Source organism: Zeugodacus cucurbitae, chromosome 6, assembly GCF_028554725.1.
Source record: "Zeugodacus cucurbitae isolate PBARC_wt_2022May chromosome 6, idZeuCucr1.2, whole genome shotgun sequence".
Classification (NCBI taxonomy): Eukaryota; Metazoa; Arthropoda; class Insecta; order Diptera; family Tephritidae; genus Zeugodacus; species Zeugodacus cucurbitae.
Window position 1 is genome coordinate 9,855,724 of NC_071671.1, and position 19,487 is coordinate 9,875,210.

The 19,487-nt window shown below is 34.3% G+C and overlaps 1 protein-coding gene across 3 annotated transcripts in view; it reads left to right on the forward strand.

The window, feature by feature from the left end:
- LOC105210966 (uncharacterized) overlaps window positions 1-19,487 on the forward strand; it is a 254,870-nt gene that overhangs the window by 183,137 nt on the left and 52,246 nt on the right. For all 3 annotated transcript variants that reach the window (XM_054232911.1, XM_054232910.1, XM_054232912.1), the window contains 5 exons: window positions 15,194-15,639; window positions 15,704-16,295; window positions 16,374-16,431; window positions 16,504-16,623; window positions 16,702-16,901. In XM_054232911.1, coding sequence (XP_054088886.1) covers window positions 15,194-15,639; window positions 15,704-16,295; window positions 16,374-16,431; window positions 16,504-16,623; window positions 16,702-16,901 — 1,416 coding nt within the window. The remainder of the gene's footprint in view (window positions 1-15,193; window positions 15,640-15,703; window positions 16,296-16,373; window positions 16,432-16,503; window positions 16,624-16,701; window positions 16,902-19,487) is intronic.

Genomic DNA, 19,487 nt, shown 5'->3' on the forward strand with positions numbered 1-19,487 from the left:
AAAGCAATGAACTTGTTGGCAAAGTAATCGACAAAACAAAAACAAAAACAAAACTAAAATGAAAATAATTATAAGAATTCATTGTGCGATTTCGCGCCTTGGTTGTCCTACAATCCATTTATGGCTGCTTGGTTTATGACCATAGTGTTGACAGCAAATTGGTTGAGGAGAAAAAATTGCAAACGCTTCTGCAACTGCGCTTCTGAGACTGAAATGTGTGCTTGTGCGCCATTGCAAGTGAGGCCAAGGTGATTCGCATTGTTTCGAAAAATTGCAATCGCCGAAATTTTTACTATTTCACTGTCACAAGTAAATGATCAGGTGTTGACGGAGCGCTTCAGTCCTTGTAGTATGCGGCATATAGGTTTCTACATGTGCTTACATTTACACAGTGTGCCACGAATATACACAATAACAACAATTTACAGGGTGTTTTAATAACTGACAGTGGTTGAAATTGCCTGTAAAAGCTCTGAAATCCTTAAAGCTCTATAAGATATGTAGGGAGTATCCAAATTGGATAAATTTCCATATTTTTTCCACCAAAGGTGGATAACAGAATCGCCTTCCGACTACCAGCTCATTGTAGTGTCTTTCGAGCGGAAGTTACTGGAATTAAAGAAGTCCTTCTGGTTCTGACAAAGTAGGTGCTTACAACAAGAAGCAAATTTATATTCACAGACAGCCAAATGGCTTTGAAATCACTAAAGTCTCTAAGGGTTTCTTTGAAGTTCGTGAAAGAATGCCTTGAGCTGTTAGTAGAACTAACTTCCTATTTTACTATAAAAAAATGTCCAATGTGTACCAGGACACCGCGATATTCCAGGTAACTGTAAAGCAGATGCACTTGCCAGATTAGGCACCACGTTACAATTAGAACCCGATAAAGAAGGAGTATACATACTAAATCCCGTTGGCCATTTGGAAACAGCTATTCGACGAATATGCCATAGAGTTGGCTGAGTATCAGTGGAAGCCTGAATGGAATATAGACCGCTGGTGACCGATTGGTGAAATTTAAAACGAACGACATAAGAACTCTGGTAGGAGTATGTAGGAGTTCTAACGGTACACTGTTTGATTGGTAGACATGCCTACAGGTTGGGTATAACATAGAATGATTACTGCAGAAGCTATAGGGAAATAGAAGAAGCAGAAACTGTGGAAAATTTGCTACGCGGATGCAAAGCGTTTTATAGCAAAAGAATGGTAACTATCAATCGCGGTTTCCACGACGATATCTCAGAAGTTACACAGTTAAAACTTTTTGAATTAATTAATTTCATCAAGACCACTGAGTGGTTTAATGAGGACATAGCAGTGCGAGGTGATTCCAGTCCCGGTGATATCACAATATGCCGCCTAAAGCCTAAGTGTGTGTGTTCGACATCCACTATACCTACCCCTAAGGAGTCTCCAAGTGGAGACACACAACAACCTAAGAAGTAGAGCCTAACTCAACATCTGTTCGGTAATATTCGAATCCAAAACGTTGCCGTTCTATAAATTAACAATATACTGGCTTTCAGAAAGAGTTGTATTATATAAGTTATTATGAAAATTGGAAAATTATCCATTTTGAAGTTTAACATTTAAACATGAAATTTAAGTTCACTATACTAAAAATCTATTTCTGAGTGTCGTGAATAAGGAAATGCAACTCTGTTATAAAACCAAATTTTGATACTCAATTGAAAATATTGTTCAAAAACTCGAGTTTATTGTTTATTATGGTACTCCGCATTAATATGTATTTCTCATTTTCAAGAAATTCTTAAAGAAATAATTAAATAATTAATATTTTCCAATGGGAATCGTCTATATATGTATATAATGCCAATTAACCTTGAATCTTCCTTATATTTTTTTATTATTTCTTTCCAGCTGATTTTTCATGTTAGTTTTTCCTTTCATTTAGTTTTTGTAATGTTGCTTTTCGCTTTACTTTTCTGTTTCTGCCGTTTGCCATTTGGCGCTTTAGTTTTGCATATGAATGAGCTACCTTTCTTATTGTGCTTTTTTTCTAAAAATACTCGAAACATATTCTAATGATTCCTCAACCAAGAATTCGCAATGTACTCAAGTTGTTTGTCAACAATTTGTTGTCACTCAAATTTCTGGTTTCTTTTTTATGTTTTTTTAATAGTATTATTTTTAAGTGTTTCAATTTCCCACGAAATGTCCAATCTGTATTGTATTGTTATTGTATTTAAATACCGTTATTCACGCAAGCCTTATTTTATTGAAAAAGCAACTGTCAACTTGCTCATTAACAACGCTTGACTGTTTTCACTGTTTTATTTTTATTATTTTTTATATTTTATTTTATTTTTAATTAATTTTTTTATTTGTTATTTTTTATTTTTTTTTTAATTTTTTATTTGTTATTTTTTATATTTATTTAATGACAAATCGCACACATCAAATTAACTCAGCCGTGACATTATCAAACGAGCATACGTCCCATGTGGATGTAAATATGTTTAGACGGGAACCCAATAGATAATGAAACACATCTTGTGCCTCGAAAGTGATATTTAACTATTCTCAATCTCAATTCCAAACAAATAACAGTTTTTTGCTGTCTTTTTTATGAACTCTGTTATTTAGCGGCTGTTCTTTTGGCACTCGCTTAAAAGAAAAAGTGACTCGATTAAAGTTTTTCAAAAATATTTTCGAAATAAAAGTTTGAAATAGCGTCTACTTGCTAGCTCAATATGGGTCACTAACGCGTGACGAGACACGGTCGCTGAAACTCGATCGCTATAATTTATTGCATTCAACAACATGGCATCGTACTATTTTCCAATGGGAATCATTTATATATATAATGCCCATTAACCTTGAATTTTCTTTATATTTTTTTATTATTTTTTTCCAGCTGATTTTTCATGTCAGTTTTTCCTTTCATTTAGTTTTTGTAATGTTGCTTTTCGCTTTGCTTTTCTGTTTTTACTTTTCTGTTTCTGTCGTTTGCAATTTGCCGCTTTAGTTTTGCATATGAATGAGCTACCTTTATTATTGTGCTTGCCACATTCTTCATCGCCATTTGGGAAAACATTACTTTGCATTAGCACAGACACAATTGCTCAAGCATATATACATACATTTGAAGATGTATAATAACTCAGTAGCACATTGTTTATTTGAAGATTTTTTCCGCTGAATTCTATTTTTTTCTCCACACATGTACCTGTGGCCATATGTGTGTTTTTAGATTTCGATTTCGACATTGTTGCGCTGCGGCGTGCGTCTGCTCTTGCTGGACATGTTGCAGAACAACCCGGCTGGATTGTCTCACAGCCCCCATAATTCGTTGCCGCAACGCAGCTACACTTACTTATGTACCTCACGCAGACCCGGCACAGCTGCTGCACAGCCTTCACACTTTGGCTCACCGCTCACTTTGTAAACATTGTTTTCTATTGTTTCTGCATTATTTTTTTGTTTGATTTGCTCAGCTCTCGCGCGATTCGTTTGCTATTTGTTAGTTGTTTTTAATTGTTAGTGTTTTTAATTTTTTCATTGTTTTGTTTCTTCTACATTACAACTAGTTCGCCTACCTGTCTGAATTCTGTTTGATTTTGATTTACACTCGATCATTTTTTTGTTTATTCATACACATGTGCTCTTCGCTAATACTATGAATTTGGGGCTCCTTTGGTCTCATACAACAAACAAATATGTTCTTAGTGTTTCTTCATGATTTATTTTGTGTTTCGTTCTTTAATTTCACTCCCACTATTTTATGCATACATTTCATTGGTTTTTAATGTTTGACTCTTCGGCGTAATTCTCAACTTGCGGTAGTTCCGAAAATTATGTGTTATTACACAACCTACTCACCCACTTAACACAAGTGCCCAATTAAGCGCTTTAATTAAACTAAATTGTACATAAATTTCGACGTTCGATTAGTCGGTTTGCAACACCTCAAACGAATTGTGGTAACATGTAGATCTTCCAATAATTTCCATTTCAACATGACCACAATTCTTTCAGGCACTTGAATGATTGTATGTATTGGTTTCTAAAAGTGGTGCAGCACTTTTTATTGAGGACGAATTTCCGCACTTGTGGCATAAATAGTTTGGCAAGTGCTTTCCTTTGCCTCGTGACTATTAGAAACAGAAACAGAAATATAAACAGAAACAGAAACAGAGACATTCATTCGGCAAAATATACATTTATAGAGTTGTGGAACTTCGAAAGAAGGAATTTCAAAACCAAGTTTTGTATGTGAAGACCTGATAAGTGATAAATATTCAAGCATTACTGGAAGTCTATACACTCTCGTAACGGTACATACATATTTACTTATAAAAAGAGTGCGTGCTCTAAGCAAAGATTTGTGCTAAAACTGTCAAAACGTTAAAGTGGAAATGCATAAATAGTTTATTGGACCGAATAGAGCAAATTACTCAATTTGTTTGGAAGAAGTTGCATTTGTCATACCGAGTTGTTAGGTCAGCAAGCTCAACTACTTTTCGTAATATGAATAGCAATTTTAATAAGGAAATGCAACGAAATTATTGATAAGTCGACCAAAAAATAATTCAAAAATATCTTTCTCGTGGCATTAAAAATGTAATAGCATTTTCGGACAGGAGTTAATTGATCAATTAACCGACCTTTGCTCGATTAAGCGCTGATTGCGATCGATTTACCATACAAAAATAAAAACTTATTTTACTAAATTAATTTTTAATCGAATACAAATTGAGTTGAAAATGGAATGCAACTATGTGGATTGTTGTCCACGCTGTAAACTTGGCTTTATTTATTTATAAAATAGCAAGCAGCTGAAGAAACTTATAACTTCTTATGAACAGCCAAATAACGATGATCGTTAATCGAGTAGTCGGCTGTGCGAAAAGCAAAAACTGACTTCTCAATTATAAAGTCAATGTATAATTAATTTAATAGCAGTGTGAAAAGGCTATAATATTGCTCTGATTTTAATCAATTTGTTTGAATTATACAAAATTTTTCAAAATGTGATACAATTTTCGAAAGATCACCGTTTAATTATTTCTAGTTGTATTCTCATTTCGTAATGATTAATTTATATTTTTGTTTGATTTTTTTTATTTTTTAACTGGTGGCAACCCTTATATAGACTTAAATAGGTGGCAACACTTTCAAAAAATTATTTTCCATTACAATCCTACCAAAACGTCTTCAATATTTATTGTTTAATTATCTCAAATATATTTCTTTGTAATTTTAAATTTTCAGTTAAGTGGCAACCTTGGTAACCAAATTTCAAAACATACAATATGATAAAGTCTACAAAATGTATTTGCAATAAGTTCAAGCACTTACTCTCACTTGTCATGCTTTTTACTTCCTGCTGAAATACTCTTTTCTAAAGATTTTAAATTATTTTCTCCCCTATTGAACTTAAAGACAAAATGAGTTGTATAACTAGCAATAAATAAGCGCCACTCTACACCCCCTAGTCTGTGCTCTACTACAATCTCTGGCACACCATCTCTTAAGTGCGCGCCAATAATTGAAACTTTTTTATGTTTTCTTTAAAATATTATTTGCACCACACTTCCTCATCCGCTTTCAGTGACAATCGTAAATGCTCTTAAAAGGCTGCTTTGAAGCTCACACTGTCTTATGATGGCAAAACTTTAAGAGAATGTCACACCAAAGCAAAGTGGCTCATAAAAATCCCCGCCTCCATCTCTAAGCGAATGGTAAGATTTCGTATTTTATTGCGTTGAAGCAGAAAAGTGCAAAATAAAAACGGAAAAAAAAGATCTAATGGAATAAAAATTTTGTCACTAAACTCAACTAAAAGCACTGCAACTCTGGCATTTGCTGCTGGAAATTCAGGAGCATTTGTTTTTTTATTTTACTCTCCTGTTTCCCGTTTTAACGTTGCATCTTCACTTGTGTGTCATGTCCTGTGAGTTGAACTTATTTGCTTTTATAAACTGTTATATGGCATGTGTGACCATATAATGCAGCGGCATTTATGTACCGTTATATGCGCAACGAATTTGGAAAAATACACATTTATAAAAGCACTGTTTCGTTTTATGTTTTAATTTTTATCTCATTGCGGAAAAAAAGTACTCTGCTTTCAATTTCCACCGAAAAATTCGATTTTCCTCCTTTATTCCGTTAAAGCGTATGTTTGTATTTTGAGTTCACTTGCCTGTGTGAAATGTTGTTTTTGGCGTTGGCCATGTCTTTTAATGCGGTTGCCACGAGCGACAACTTCCGAAATAAAAGCTTATGGGAAATCCACAGGATTAAGGTTTTCAATAGATATAACAGAGAGCAAAAAAATATTACTTAAAACTGATGGGGATTTTGCACAAACAACAATGACTGAATTTGAAAAAATATAACAGTTTCATCTTTTTTGGAAGGAATATGTCTTCTCTAATGTTTAAGTTTATCAAACTGTATATATATTCTTCACGGCTTTTAAAACTTGACTTCGGCGCTTTATATTTTTGGAGCCTGCTTTAGAGGCTTCAAAAAATCTATATTTTCAAGGATTTTTTTGGAAAGGAAAGAAATGTCTGATTGAAATGAAACTTTTAGGATTTATTCTTATATATTTGAAGAGTATTCTCAAAATTTTTTTTATAATTATACATTAGATATTCTTCATGTTTGAAGAAATTTACGGAGGCGCCTCGAGTGTGCAATTTCTGTGTGGCGAGCAAGATGAAGGTCGCAATTTTCATCCGAAATTTTTAATTTTCAATAGTGTAATTCCTAGGTGAACCAAGAAAATTCAACAAAAAGTGGAAAATTCGGCAATTTTTCGCAGATAAAAAAAAATGCATTTAAAAAAAATTTACTTTAAATCGTTTAAAAACCGGATTAATTTAGATTAGAAGAAAATTTAATTCCAAATACAACGCATTTTGATTTGTTTCGATTAGACGTTTACTTTTTCGTTTCGTTCACAAAAAATCGTAAATTTCTTGAACTTACCCTATTAATATGCTAATCAGCGATTCCTGCTCCATATAACTGCCCTTCGGACTTTTAAAAATATTGGTTTTCGGCCAATTGCTCGCAAAAAAAAAATCGATTTTTTGAAGCCTTTAAAGCAGGCTCCCCCCTTAAGTAATATTTTAAAAAGCATATTTATTTGAATTTCTCCTGAAAAGAAAAAAAATTTTCCCTCTAAAAATTTCATCGCCCGTCTGTAATATTTTCGAATAACAAATATTATAGTAACCGCATTAAATTTTTAGGCTAAAAATTATATGTTCATGTCCATATTTTTGATATTGCATACTATATACACGGTACTGAGATTTTGTACATTTAAATCAGAAAGTACAGTTAAATCTATGCATAACATAATTTAAAAAAAATTTACTCGCAACCATATTATGTACTCTCGTATAGTTGCCAGACTACTAGTCACACTCACTACTATAACAAGACTTTTTCATCCAGTCATTCATTAATGAAAAAAAAGGTGCGTGGAGTCCCTACGCGTGGAAGAAGTTATACTTCTTAGTGATATTCCAAGAAATGCATATCATTTTGTATAAAAGTAAACTAGCGAGAGGGAAGGGATACAAATATGGTGGAGTGACCCACACTTTCTTAAATTCACATTTTATAAATTTTATGCACATTTTATAAAGCAAAGTCCAAATCAATTATTATTTCTGGGTTCTGGGTAAATGAAGACTGAATACAGAAATGATCCTATGAAGTATAGTCTTAACTTTTCAACGGCCAACGCAGAGTATTTCAACCAAAAGTCACACAAAATAGTTGAGAATTCGCAGAAATGAAACAGAAACGAAAGAAAAACAAATAATGCACTAGCATACAAACATACATATGCGTACACATGTGAATATGTCACCAACCAAAAATTTAAACATTGTTCTACAAAAACAAGAATTGCTCAAATAGCATAAGCATGGCAAGTGCTTTAAGTTCTCTGCTTTACTCTCATTCACTCTCTCTCTCTCTCTCTCTCGCGTTAATTGTTCAACGCTATTCTCTCTCCACTGAAGCGTTAAACAATTATCGCAACCTTTTCCGAAGTCGTATAAGAAGTATAACTTCAATAAAGTGTACATTCTTACTTTCTTTAGAGAAAACGTATACAATCAACAAAACAGGCAATATAGTGCTGAACTTAATATTTCTGTATACTATAAAAACGAATAGTATTATTACATAATACAAAAAAATTGGCACCGGCTACTCGATTCACTGTAAACAATAAGATAAGATAAGATGTATGATTTTCTAGAAGAAAAAAAAAACTAAAAATAAATGTTAGAAGACCCTAGCATATTCTTCGGACTTACTTCGGACTATCAAGTCAAGAAGTAATAAAGCTATTCAAATAGGAAATGCCTTAACTTATGGTTCACCAGAAAAGTCGTGCAATATATTTTATCCTCCGTTTGCCCAGCAGTACAATACCAAAAGCTTTCTTTTGTCGTCATGCAACCGTCTTCTAAGCCCTTTAGTCTTTACTGGTCAAACACATGCCTCAAAAGGTATACTCACGGTTTCAGCAGTGTAAATATTCCAGCAATAAAGCTACTTAGTAACGCAATGCTACAATTGTTACCAGGTCATTTGTAGAAAACAATTTTCGCACGCCTAAATTTGTGGCACAATCAACCCAATATATAGACAAGCATATGCCAAGGCACTACAACCAAACACTTCCATTTCTCCTTCTACCACTCTCTCCAGCTCTTAGTAACAACCTCTAACACACTTAAATATCATTTTATTCTGTTTATTTACAATATTTCAACGCGCAAATTATGTTGCTGCCAAAAGCGCGCATAAATTAAACTGCATACAAATGTATAAGATGAGAGGGCAAGGCATGCTTTTAGGCGCGCCAACACCAACAGCTACAATCACATACACAAGCGCCATAGCAGCAAAGTAGCAAAAATCAAAGCGATTATTTGAACAAAATAATTCCATTATCAACGTGGTCATCATCCATAATAAGGCCATAATTTATGCAACATACGCTAAGCGCCTATTGGTAGGCAACACTCACACCAAACATGTCTGGTGTGGTCTGCTGTGCGATTTTTGCACTGTATAAACAGATTGAGTGGAGTTGAGTGCGCTCAGCAGACAGACAGACAGTCGAGATACGGTTCGCTGACTCTGAGGCATGATTTTTGGCGCCTACCCATATACATATATAAATACATATAAACACAGGTGTATGTGCTGTCAATTGCAAAAATCGCGGTAAAAATTTAATTGTCTACATTCGCGCCGCAAATTAGGTCAATGACACAGTGGCAGGCCTAGGTATGTTTGTTGTTGTGTTTGTGTGCTTGATTTTTTTTTTAGAAATATGTAGCATACCTTATGGCGCATTAGCAGCTTATCTAATCAAGTAACATAGTAATTAAATTATTAGCAAAGCCACAGACAGCAAGAACTGCTGTTACTCATACACGCATACACTCAAACCGACACATATATATGTATATACATATGTATATCGAGACCTAGATCCACAAAGCGTACATAGTGCCAATGTCACGTCACCGCAATGGAAAATTATGAAAACTTTTCCATTTTCATTTTACTGCAAACGTTTTGTAATAAAACTAAAAAAAATCTAATGTGGCAAGCATGAAAAGTGAAAAAAAAACAAAGGCAAAGGTAGACACTGCAAAAATTTCCCAACAGCCACGCGTACAATTAGTACTCAGCTCATCACCACATTAGCAGCGCTTGTTGTTATTGTTAGTGTTTTTCTGCTCAACTTCTCTTGCTTCTTGTTGTTATCATTGCGCTGTGGGCGCTCCCTAGCTAAGCGCTTCAATGTCATTTACTTCGCTTTTTCTTTATTTTGTTCAACACTAAATGCTATTGACCGGATATTAGTTACAACAGCCAGAGGGCACACAACACTCTAAAGCCTTAAACTGCATTTGTAGCAAATATTGCTAGAGACAAATACAAATACGCACAAGAGAGAGACAGTCAATAGCAAAAACAACAGCAATGAGAACAAAAAAAAAAAAAAGAATAACAATACATAAGTACAAGTAAGTAATAGCCGGCCTATCGTTGAGCACGAAAAAAAATGTTATTTGTTGTTGTTTGTTTGTGTATGTTTGCTCGCGTTGTTCGGTCATTGTTGACAGAAAATTCGCAAAACTTTTGTTGCTCTACTGCTGTTAACAAAAATTGACAAGAAGAACAACTGTTTCACTTGATTTTTGTTACTTCAGAATGGGAAGACTCAAGAACAGTGTGTTATTTTGGAGTTTCTGCTAAACACTTTTCAACTATTTGCTTAGCTTGTGTCTTTAACACATAGTTTTTTGTAATCAGTGGAAAACCATGGATGAATTATAATAAAAGAGTTGCCAGTCGTACAAAATTATTATATTTAAGCGGTTATGTGGGTTTCTGATGTGGAAATCAGGCGTATTTTACATTTTTTATATATATGTATACATACAGTAATATACAGTTCAACTTCTATAACTCGGAACTCTTGAATTGGCAATAGAAGTCAAATTGCATACAAATTACCTTCCATAACTTCCATAAAAGTCTCTCTAACTCAAATCTTTTTTGTGGATTATGGTGATTCGAGTTAGGGAAATTCAGCCGTATTTCATTTAAACAATTCTCAAAGGTACAAATTTTTATTTAAAAATTCCAAAAACTCAGTGTTGGTAGCTCAACTCCCATGATTTCTAAAAAAAAAATGCGCTTGCCGTGAACAGCATAACTTAGTACTGTTGTATCCAAAATCAATAAACTAAAAATATTTCGATAGCATATGGTTAAATCTCGTGATTTAACTAAAGAACAAAAGAAAATACCAAAATTTGTGTTTTTGACAAAATTTTAATCAAAAAACTCACTTTTTTTGTCAAGTTTTCGCCATAAAAAACGCCACGAAAAAAGTAGTTGTTAAAAACTCAATAAAACAAAAAAACCCTTCCTTGATTAACTAGATAATGTTAGTTCAAAGAATTATGTAAATTTTGAGGAAAATCGCTGCATAACTTTGCGAGAAATCGTGTCCACCGACTCTATTAGCAACGTTGTTGCGAGAGTATAGAAATAACTACGAGGGCTGCTATATATATTTCTGGCCTAATAATGAAAATAGGAATATTTATAAACGAAAATGGTTTTATTGTTTTTCAAAATATTCTCCATCAAGATTTATACACTTTTGCATGCGCTCAAACCAATTTTCGAAGCACTTTTTTTGAGCCTTTTTTTGAGCGATTGTCAAATTGTGCGGGATCCAACCAGAACAAACATTTTTTACGGCCAGGTGTTCATGCAATATCGAATGTATGCTGGTGGGAGAAATGCATAGGCATGCCTCTATCTGAAGGTCTGTTACATGACGGTCTTGCATTATCAGTTCACGTACGGCATCGATGTTTTCTGGCATAACGGCTGTTTTTGAACGACCTTCACGGAATTCGTCTTTGAGCGAGCGTCGGCCACGATTGAATTCGTTGTACCAGTTTTTTACAGCGCTATAGGATGGTGCTTCATAGCCATACAAAGATTTTAGTTCATCGATGCACTCTTGTCGCGATAATCCACGTCGAAAGTTGTGAAAAATGATCGCACGAAAATGTTCACGAGATGAATTTTTTAATTCCCTGTAAATAAAACAATTCACGATTAAATGACAAAACGTTCTGAGTGATGTTATGCTAAAAAATGTCAAACATTCCAATGGAAATGTCAGATTGCACCTGGCAACACTTAGTGTTGTTCAACAACTCGCACCTGGCAACACTTAGTGTTGTTCAACAACTCGCAGATGAAGCGCGTACATATAATTACAAATACGGTATTTGTCGCAGAGTTGCATTTCATTTTCAAGTCGATTAAAATTTAATTAAAAATAAATGTAGATTTTTATTTTGTATGGTAAATCGATCTTAGTCAGCGTTTTAATCGGTTAATTGATCAATTAGTTCCTGTATGAAAAGGCTAGTAGTGTCTATAATTCTATCAACAATCAATTTGATACCCATAGATGGTAAAAATTACCCTAATTCACACAAGAAATTTATTTATTTTTTTTTAATTTAATTAAATTTAATTTAATTGCATTAAATCGCATGAGAGTAAAGCCATTTTTTTATTGAATTTCTTGCAACTATGAGTTATAGTTCATAAAATCAAATCCTGTCTTCCTCTTCTTCTTTCGCTTCAAAAATAATGTCTCTAGCAAACACACTTCAGTTTCGCATTGAAACAAAACTTACTTCACTGTGTCCAATTAGCATAAATGCAACAAGTAGTTGACATTATTGGCGTAAAACTATTTTCGTAATACTAGTGAGTTCGCGAGTAAAAATGGCGAAAAGGAAAGTGCGAATGTTGACTCAACTGCAATTCAGCGGAAGGAAAGCGCTTATAGGTGCGCTACTCTTGCGCAGTTGACCTTAACCGGAATTATGCCACTGAAGAGTAATATGTATATGCATGCAAAAAAACAACAACAACAGTAGCAACAATAACACAATAAACGCTTTCAATAATAATGTGCCAGGCAACTGATTGCATTACACAAACGCTCAGGCAATTATTGCACACGAAGTTGTGGAAGGCAGTGGTGGGCAGGGAGTTTAGGTAGGAGTGTGCGCGCTTTGAAAAGTATGGAAATCTACAGGGTAGATCGTGCGTGTGTCTGTGTGTTTGTCACATAATAATTTATATCACTTTCAGCTTCCTTCGTATGCATTTCATTACGAAAGCAGCTAAGCCAATACACTTGACATTATAACCTTAGCGCCAATGGTGTTTGTGTGTGTGTGCGTTTGTCAAGCTGCGCGTGTGTGTTGCTCTATCCTTATAAACCACATATCATATTATTTGCGCTTGCCAATTCTCATTTATATGTATGTATACACTCACACATACATACTCAAACCAATAAATGTTAAAGTAACAGTGCGCCGTCTGCTCTAGCGCCACTAAGTAGGCCAACAGTCTTGAATTACCAACAATACCTATGCATATGTATATGTATAGATTTACATACAAACACATGGCGAAAGCAAAGCAGTCAGTCAGTTAGTCAGACTTGCAGACTTGTTGTATAAATGCCAAGCTTATGTTTGCATTACGTTTGTTACTGACACTTATTATTGCACGGCGCATTAGAGTCACAGAGCCACCCAGTGCCAAGTGTATGAGAGTCTGTATGTATGTGTGCTATACTATGTATGTCGAGTAACAGTGTGTGTGTATGTGTGTGTGTGTGACCTAGGTGCGTTGGGTCAGAGCAGACATGGCGACAGTTGTCCGTCGCAGACATAGCGGGGTCACCGGTTCGCCACCTGCGGTAGCTGCAACGATTATAGAGCATAAATTCCATGTAATTTGTGTGCTTGTGTTGCTATTGTTGTTGTTGTCACTGACAAGTTCACATCAAAACAGGCGCAGTCTCGCAGCGTCATTGGCTACTGGCTTGCGCCGTGCTGTGCGAAGTCCTCAATTCGATCGACCACAGCCACTGACAGGTTTATGCAAGCGCCTTCTGCTGGCAGTGTCTTATCGCATATTGTTAGCAACAGGTTACCGACGTGCCGTGTAAAGCTAGTAACGGTAATACTTCTCGTAGTAATATAGCGGTTGTGCAATATATTTTTTGTTTGATTCTAGACAAGGTCACATAATAACTTTTTTCGAATTATACTTTAGGAGAGCAAAATATTAAGTGCAATTTGGTATTGAAATTATGAAAACAGCGCAATTATGAAATTAAGTAAACAGTGTAGTACAACAAAGTGCTAATAAACACAAACAAAATAGTGTTAGAACTGTAAAAAAAGACTGTAGCTTTTCAAAGCGAACTCAATGTGCCCGCGTGAAGTGTAAAATCAACCAACGCCAAAATGAAGAGTAAAATCCGTTATACACGTAGCAAAAGCTTTAAGGAAATACTCGGCTATAATTATGACAAGTAAGTTTGGCGCAGCAATGAACGATTCAAAAGCAGCGAAACACTGTGTAATGGAAAATTTCAAATATTTTAATTTAATTAGTTAATTAGCTTAATTTAGATCAGGCTTATGTGAGATTTATTAACTTTTCTTTAACAACTTTACTCCAATTAATATAATATTATTCATAAATGTGAATTAAATTAGTTAATTAAGATCAATTAAAAAAATTAAATAAGTGCTATATCGTTTAATTTGTGAATTCATTATAATTTAAGAGAGTTAATTTATTACATTAATTAATTAATTATATTAATTCATTTAATTATTTTTATTAATTTCAGACAATACCTTCTAATTTTATTGTTGTAACATAATTTTTTATACATTTTGTTAATATAGTGATTTCGATTAATTGCATTAATCCAATTTAGTATATTTGAATTCACACAATATTTTATTAACTAACTAAACTTTAATCGAATGAAAATTAATCCCATTTAAATTTAATTTAATTGTCTTTATTAATTAATTTAGTCAGCTTATTAGTAGTTTCGCACAGGCGATTAATTAACCGGCCTTTCATCGAATGAATATTAATCCCATTAAACTTCAATTGAATTGTCTTTGATTAATTAATTTAGTCAGCCAATTAGCCTTTCCGCACAGGCTTTAATTGATCAATAAACCTGCCTTTGCTCGATTAAGGCGCTGATTGAGGTCGATTGACCATACATAAGAGACAACTATTGTACTACATTAATTTTTAATCGAATACAAATCGAGTTGAAAATGGAATGCAAATCTACGATAGTTGTCAACGCTGGAAATTTAGTTGTGGTTAGTTATAAACAATAAAAATAAAAATTTCTAACAGCTGATCGTTAACCGAAAAGCAAAAACTGTTTTTTCAATTATATTATTAATGTATTAAATTAATTTAGCAGTGCGAAAATACTATAACAAATATTAAAATTAATTTATTTAACTTTATTTACTTTAGTTCATTAAATTAAAATACATCTATACTACTATTATAAAGAGGAAATATTTGTATTTTATATAGTATAGTCAATATTTATTAGATCATTTAAATAAATTATCCATTTAATTTTCAAACAAAAAATAAGAATTCCAAAATATTTTCTGATCATCGATATATATACATTTACATATATAAACCTCTACTGTCATCAAAAAATAATTATAATTTTACTAATTACTCTCCTTTTATTTTCCCGTCCCTCCCATTATAGCGATGAGCAAGCCGATGTTGGACTGTCCAATTCCAACTTTACCGCAAGTTCCAATTCTAGTCTTTCCTCGGGTGGCGGCTCTGAGAGTCCCAGCACCTCAATGGAACAAATGGGTGGCGCCGGTGGTGCAACTGCCACCGCCACTGGCCATCCGATTACACATCACCACAGCATGCACGCCCACCACACCACACCGCATCATCACATGCACCAGCACAGCCATCAGGACTCGTTCCATGGCAGCATGGGTGGCGGCTCGATGAATACCAGTTTTTGGGGCAGCAGTTTTGGTGGTGTCGGCACCGGACAACCCGGTCAGCGACAGTGGAATTTCGAGAGTGACGAGGAGGATGATCTCAACGAGGCCGATTGGAGTTCAAATGTTACAGCGGAGCTATTGGCCGCGCTCACCGATGCGGAGAAGAAGCGACAGGAGATTATAAATGGTGAGTACAGCTCAACACATAAGCACGTTGCACAATTATAATACAATTTTCAATTGTTTTGCAGAAATTTACCAAACCGAGCGCAGTCACGTGCGCATTCTCAAACTATTGGAGCGTCTCTTCCTCCTACCGCTGCAGGATAGCAATCTACTTACGGCCGAACATTTAATGCTCCTCTTCCCGCCTGCATTACTCTCGCTGCGCGAAATCCACACAACGTTCGAACAACAATTGAAGCAACGTCGCGTCGAACACAATCATGTGGTCACACATATTGGCGATCTGCTCTCCGGCATGTTCTTTGGCAAGTCGGGCGATGAGCTGTGCCAGTATGCGCAACAATTTTGTGCGCGTCAACAAATCGCTTTGGAGGCGCTGAAGGAGAAACGTCGCAAGGACGAACAGTTGCAGAAGCTATTGAATAAGGCCGAATCGCATAAGGCTTGCCGACGTCTACAGTTGAAGGACTTGCTGCCGGCGGTGCTGCAGCGCCTAACCAAGTATCCGCTGCTCTTCGAAAATCTATACAAAGTGACGATACGCGTGGTGCCCGATGACCCGTCCGAAGCGGAGGCTATACAGCGTGCGCTCGAGTCGTCGAAGAAGATACTCGTCGATGTAAATCAGGCTGTAAAGACCGCCGAAGACACGCACAAGTGAGTAACGCGATTTTACAACTATTGAACACATGTCTCATGTAAATAAATCTTCTATCTCTTACCTCTCTCTTGTAGATTGCAAAACATTCAGCGGAAGCTAGACAAGTCAACTTTTGATAAGGATGAATTTAAGGTGACTCGGCACTCTACAATCCGTGTTATGAATTCTATAATGTGTTTCTTTTTTTTTGTTTTTTGTGCACAGAATTTGGACTTAACGCAGTACCGTCTCATACATGACGGTAGCTTGACAATGAAAAAGAATCCCAGCATACAATTGCACGGTCTACTCTTTGAAGATATGATTGTGTTGTTAACCAAACAGGTACTTTTGACTCATTCCATATATATTTTTTTTCATTTATAACAATTATCGCCACTGCTTTGCTACTCCACTATATAGGACGATAAATATTCATTGAAATATTTGCACGCCACACGCAACACGGAGGTGAATAATAAGCCCGTCAGCCCCATCATGAGCATCGATTCAGAGACGCTGGTACGACAAGAGGCAGCCGACAAGAATTCATTTTTTTTGATTAAGACAAAAACATCACAAATGTTGGAATTGCGCGCACCCAGCAGTTCCGAGTGTAAAACGTGAGTACTCAGAGCATTTTTATTTAAACAAAAATGGTTTTATTTAAGCTACGAAGGTATTCAAAAGTAGCGGAGCTTACTACATCGTAAGCTTTCGATGAAATATTTTTTCAATTTAGTGTTTGAAGAACCTATACCATCCAATTGCATTAACTTTCTCTTATCTCTGGTATCGCTAAGTACCATAACTAGTCTATGCGTGACCTGTTGTCCCACCAGTCTAACCTAACCTAACCAAACTCTCTCTTAGCTAACCAATACTGAGGAAAAGTTAAAATTTTGCCTTAAAGTTGTCGTACAGTTGATTTTTTAATGAAGTCAACAGTTATTTTTGAGTTGAAAAATTTGGAGAATTGATTATTACAATGATCTTCAATAGAGAATACTGTCAAATTCTTTGACTTATTTTTGCTAAGAAAACAGCAAAATAAGAGTCTAAGTAGTTTTGACAAAAAAAACATTTTTCAAAAATTTTCTTGGATTTTGGGTAATACATTTATTTAATAAATTGATATAATTTATTACAATTCATTATTAATTCATAAATTATTTTTTATGTCATCTCATCGTATGGATTGAATTGATCTTAACTTTTTAACTTAACTTCACTTAACTTAATTTAACCTAACGTAACGTAATGTGCCTTGATTAAACCTTACTTAGGTTAGGTAAGTAGGTAAAGTGTATGTCATACGACGCCTTAGGCCTTTAGAATGCCCATTGTGACTCCACCAAGACTAGAATCCCCCCATGTCCTCTCAGACCATGCTATGGTCTTGATAAAGTTTAATAAGTGTAATTTCGAAGACATCGTCAAAAAAATCGTGCCTTGTATCCACATAGAAGATGTTGCAACGGAAAAATATCTTTATTTTTCACTAAATTTGAATCACTCAGTCATTCAGAACACTAAACACCAAAATTTTCTGGGTATTCTACCAAACTTTTTTTTCCCGAAATATTCAGTTCTAAGTAAAAAAAATTATTCAGAGATTTTCGAAGTTAGCCTCTAAAATCGAAATATTTGAATTCGAAGTTCGAAAAAGGGATTAAAAAAATATTAATTACAGGATATTGCTACTAAAAAATCCAAAATATAGATAAAATTTAAATTTTCTTCTCAAATTCAATGATATATAAAACTTTTTGTCCAGAATTTTTCGATATAAAAAATTTTATTTTTTTGTTCGAAGATCAAACTTTGAACCTTCATAGAAAAAAATAAAAATTTGCCGTGTAGTGTAATTATCAAGCGATTTCAAGATTTATTTTTATTTATCAAGATTTTGCAACAATATTTGTATTAGAGAAAAAAACATAAAAGCAAACTATATTTTATATGAAGCCAAAATTATGATTCATAATTTGCAAAAAAAAAATCAATTTATGTTAACGGTGTTATATTTTTTTTTTGTTTTTGTAATACAAAGGTTTAGAATATTTTTTTTTATTTCTGAATTTAAATATGTTTTTGGATATATAGCTTTAAATAGTAATAGTGAGTCAACTAGTTTTTATTTTTTAAATTCCCTCGACTTAATGTTCAAAAATGCAATTTCGTTGCACATCACTGCAATTGGCATTGTCGCTCTTCCATACAAATGTATTTATGAATACCTGTTTTCTCATTTTCCTTGCGTGCGCATTCGCCATACACGCCAGACAATTCACCTGTCAGCGTCGCAATTAAGTACGTCACAACAATGGTTATTTTCTTTATTACCGCAAACAGCTAAGCATTCATATAATTTACGCACTTTCCGTGGAATCATTGCGGTTGCATGTAAATAACGGATTGTGAACGGTATTATTTATGTGCTGGCATATAAATGCGAAATATTTTCAAATGCAATTGTTATTGTTATTGTTATCGCCTAGTTTTATTTACGCGCATATTTTTAGTTAAATGTTTTTTATTTTCATTCTTTTATTTTTATTTTTTCATTTTAATATTTTATTTTTAGTTTCTAGTTAGTATTATTTATGATTTTCTTGTTTTTGTAACATTGAAGTGTCGAAATGAGAGACATGAATGTGGTATTTATTGTAAGAGACTAAAACGAAAATAATTATGAGCATAAAATAAATTCTGTGCGGTCATATAATATACTTATTTATGTGAATATTTAATTTATGTGAGTCTACTGGTCTGTATATAGTATGAGTAGACAGTTTTGCATTGAATTAAATTCCTGCAATATACATATGTACCTCATATATGTATGTATGTATATAAATATATTTGTTTGCCTACAAATTCTCTATATTTCCACCGTTTAACTCATGCAAATAATTGCAATTGTGTGCATTGCCATTATTGCATGCTACTCCCATCGAATTATCCAACGATTATTGTTAAGACAAAGTGACTTAATAATGCGCTTCACATTGACCTTCGCATGCATTGCAAATTATATTTTTTATTCTATGTCGTCATACATACCTTTATTGGAATGCTATTCTCCACCCTTTCTGCCCGTGGTGCCACATGGCGTATGAGTTACCTCTGAATACCCACCTCCATTCAGCATTACTCATACGCAGTGGTGGCACGCCAACGAATCGTGCTTGTTTTCCGCTATCAAA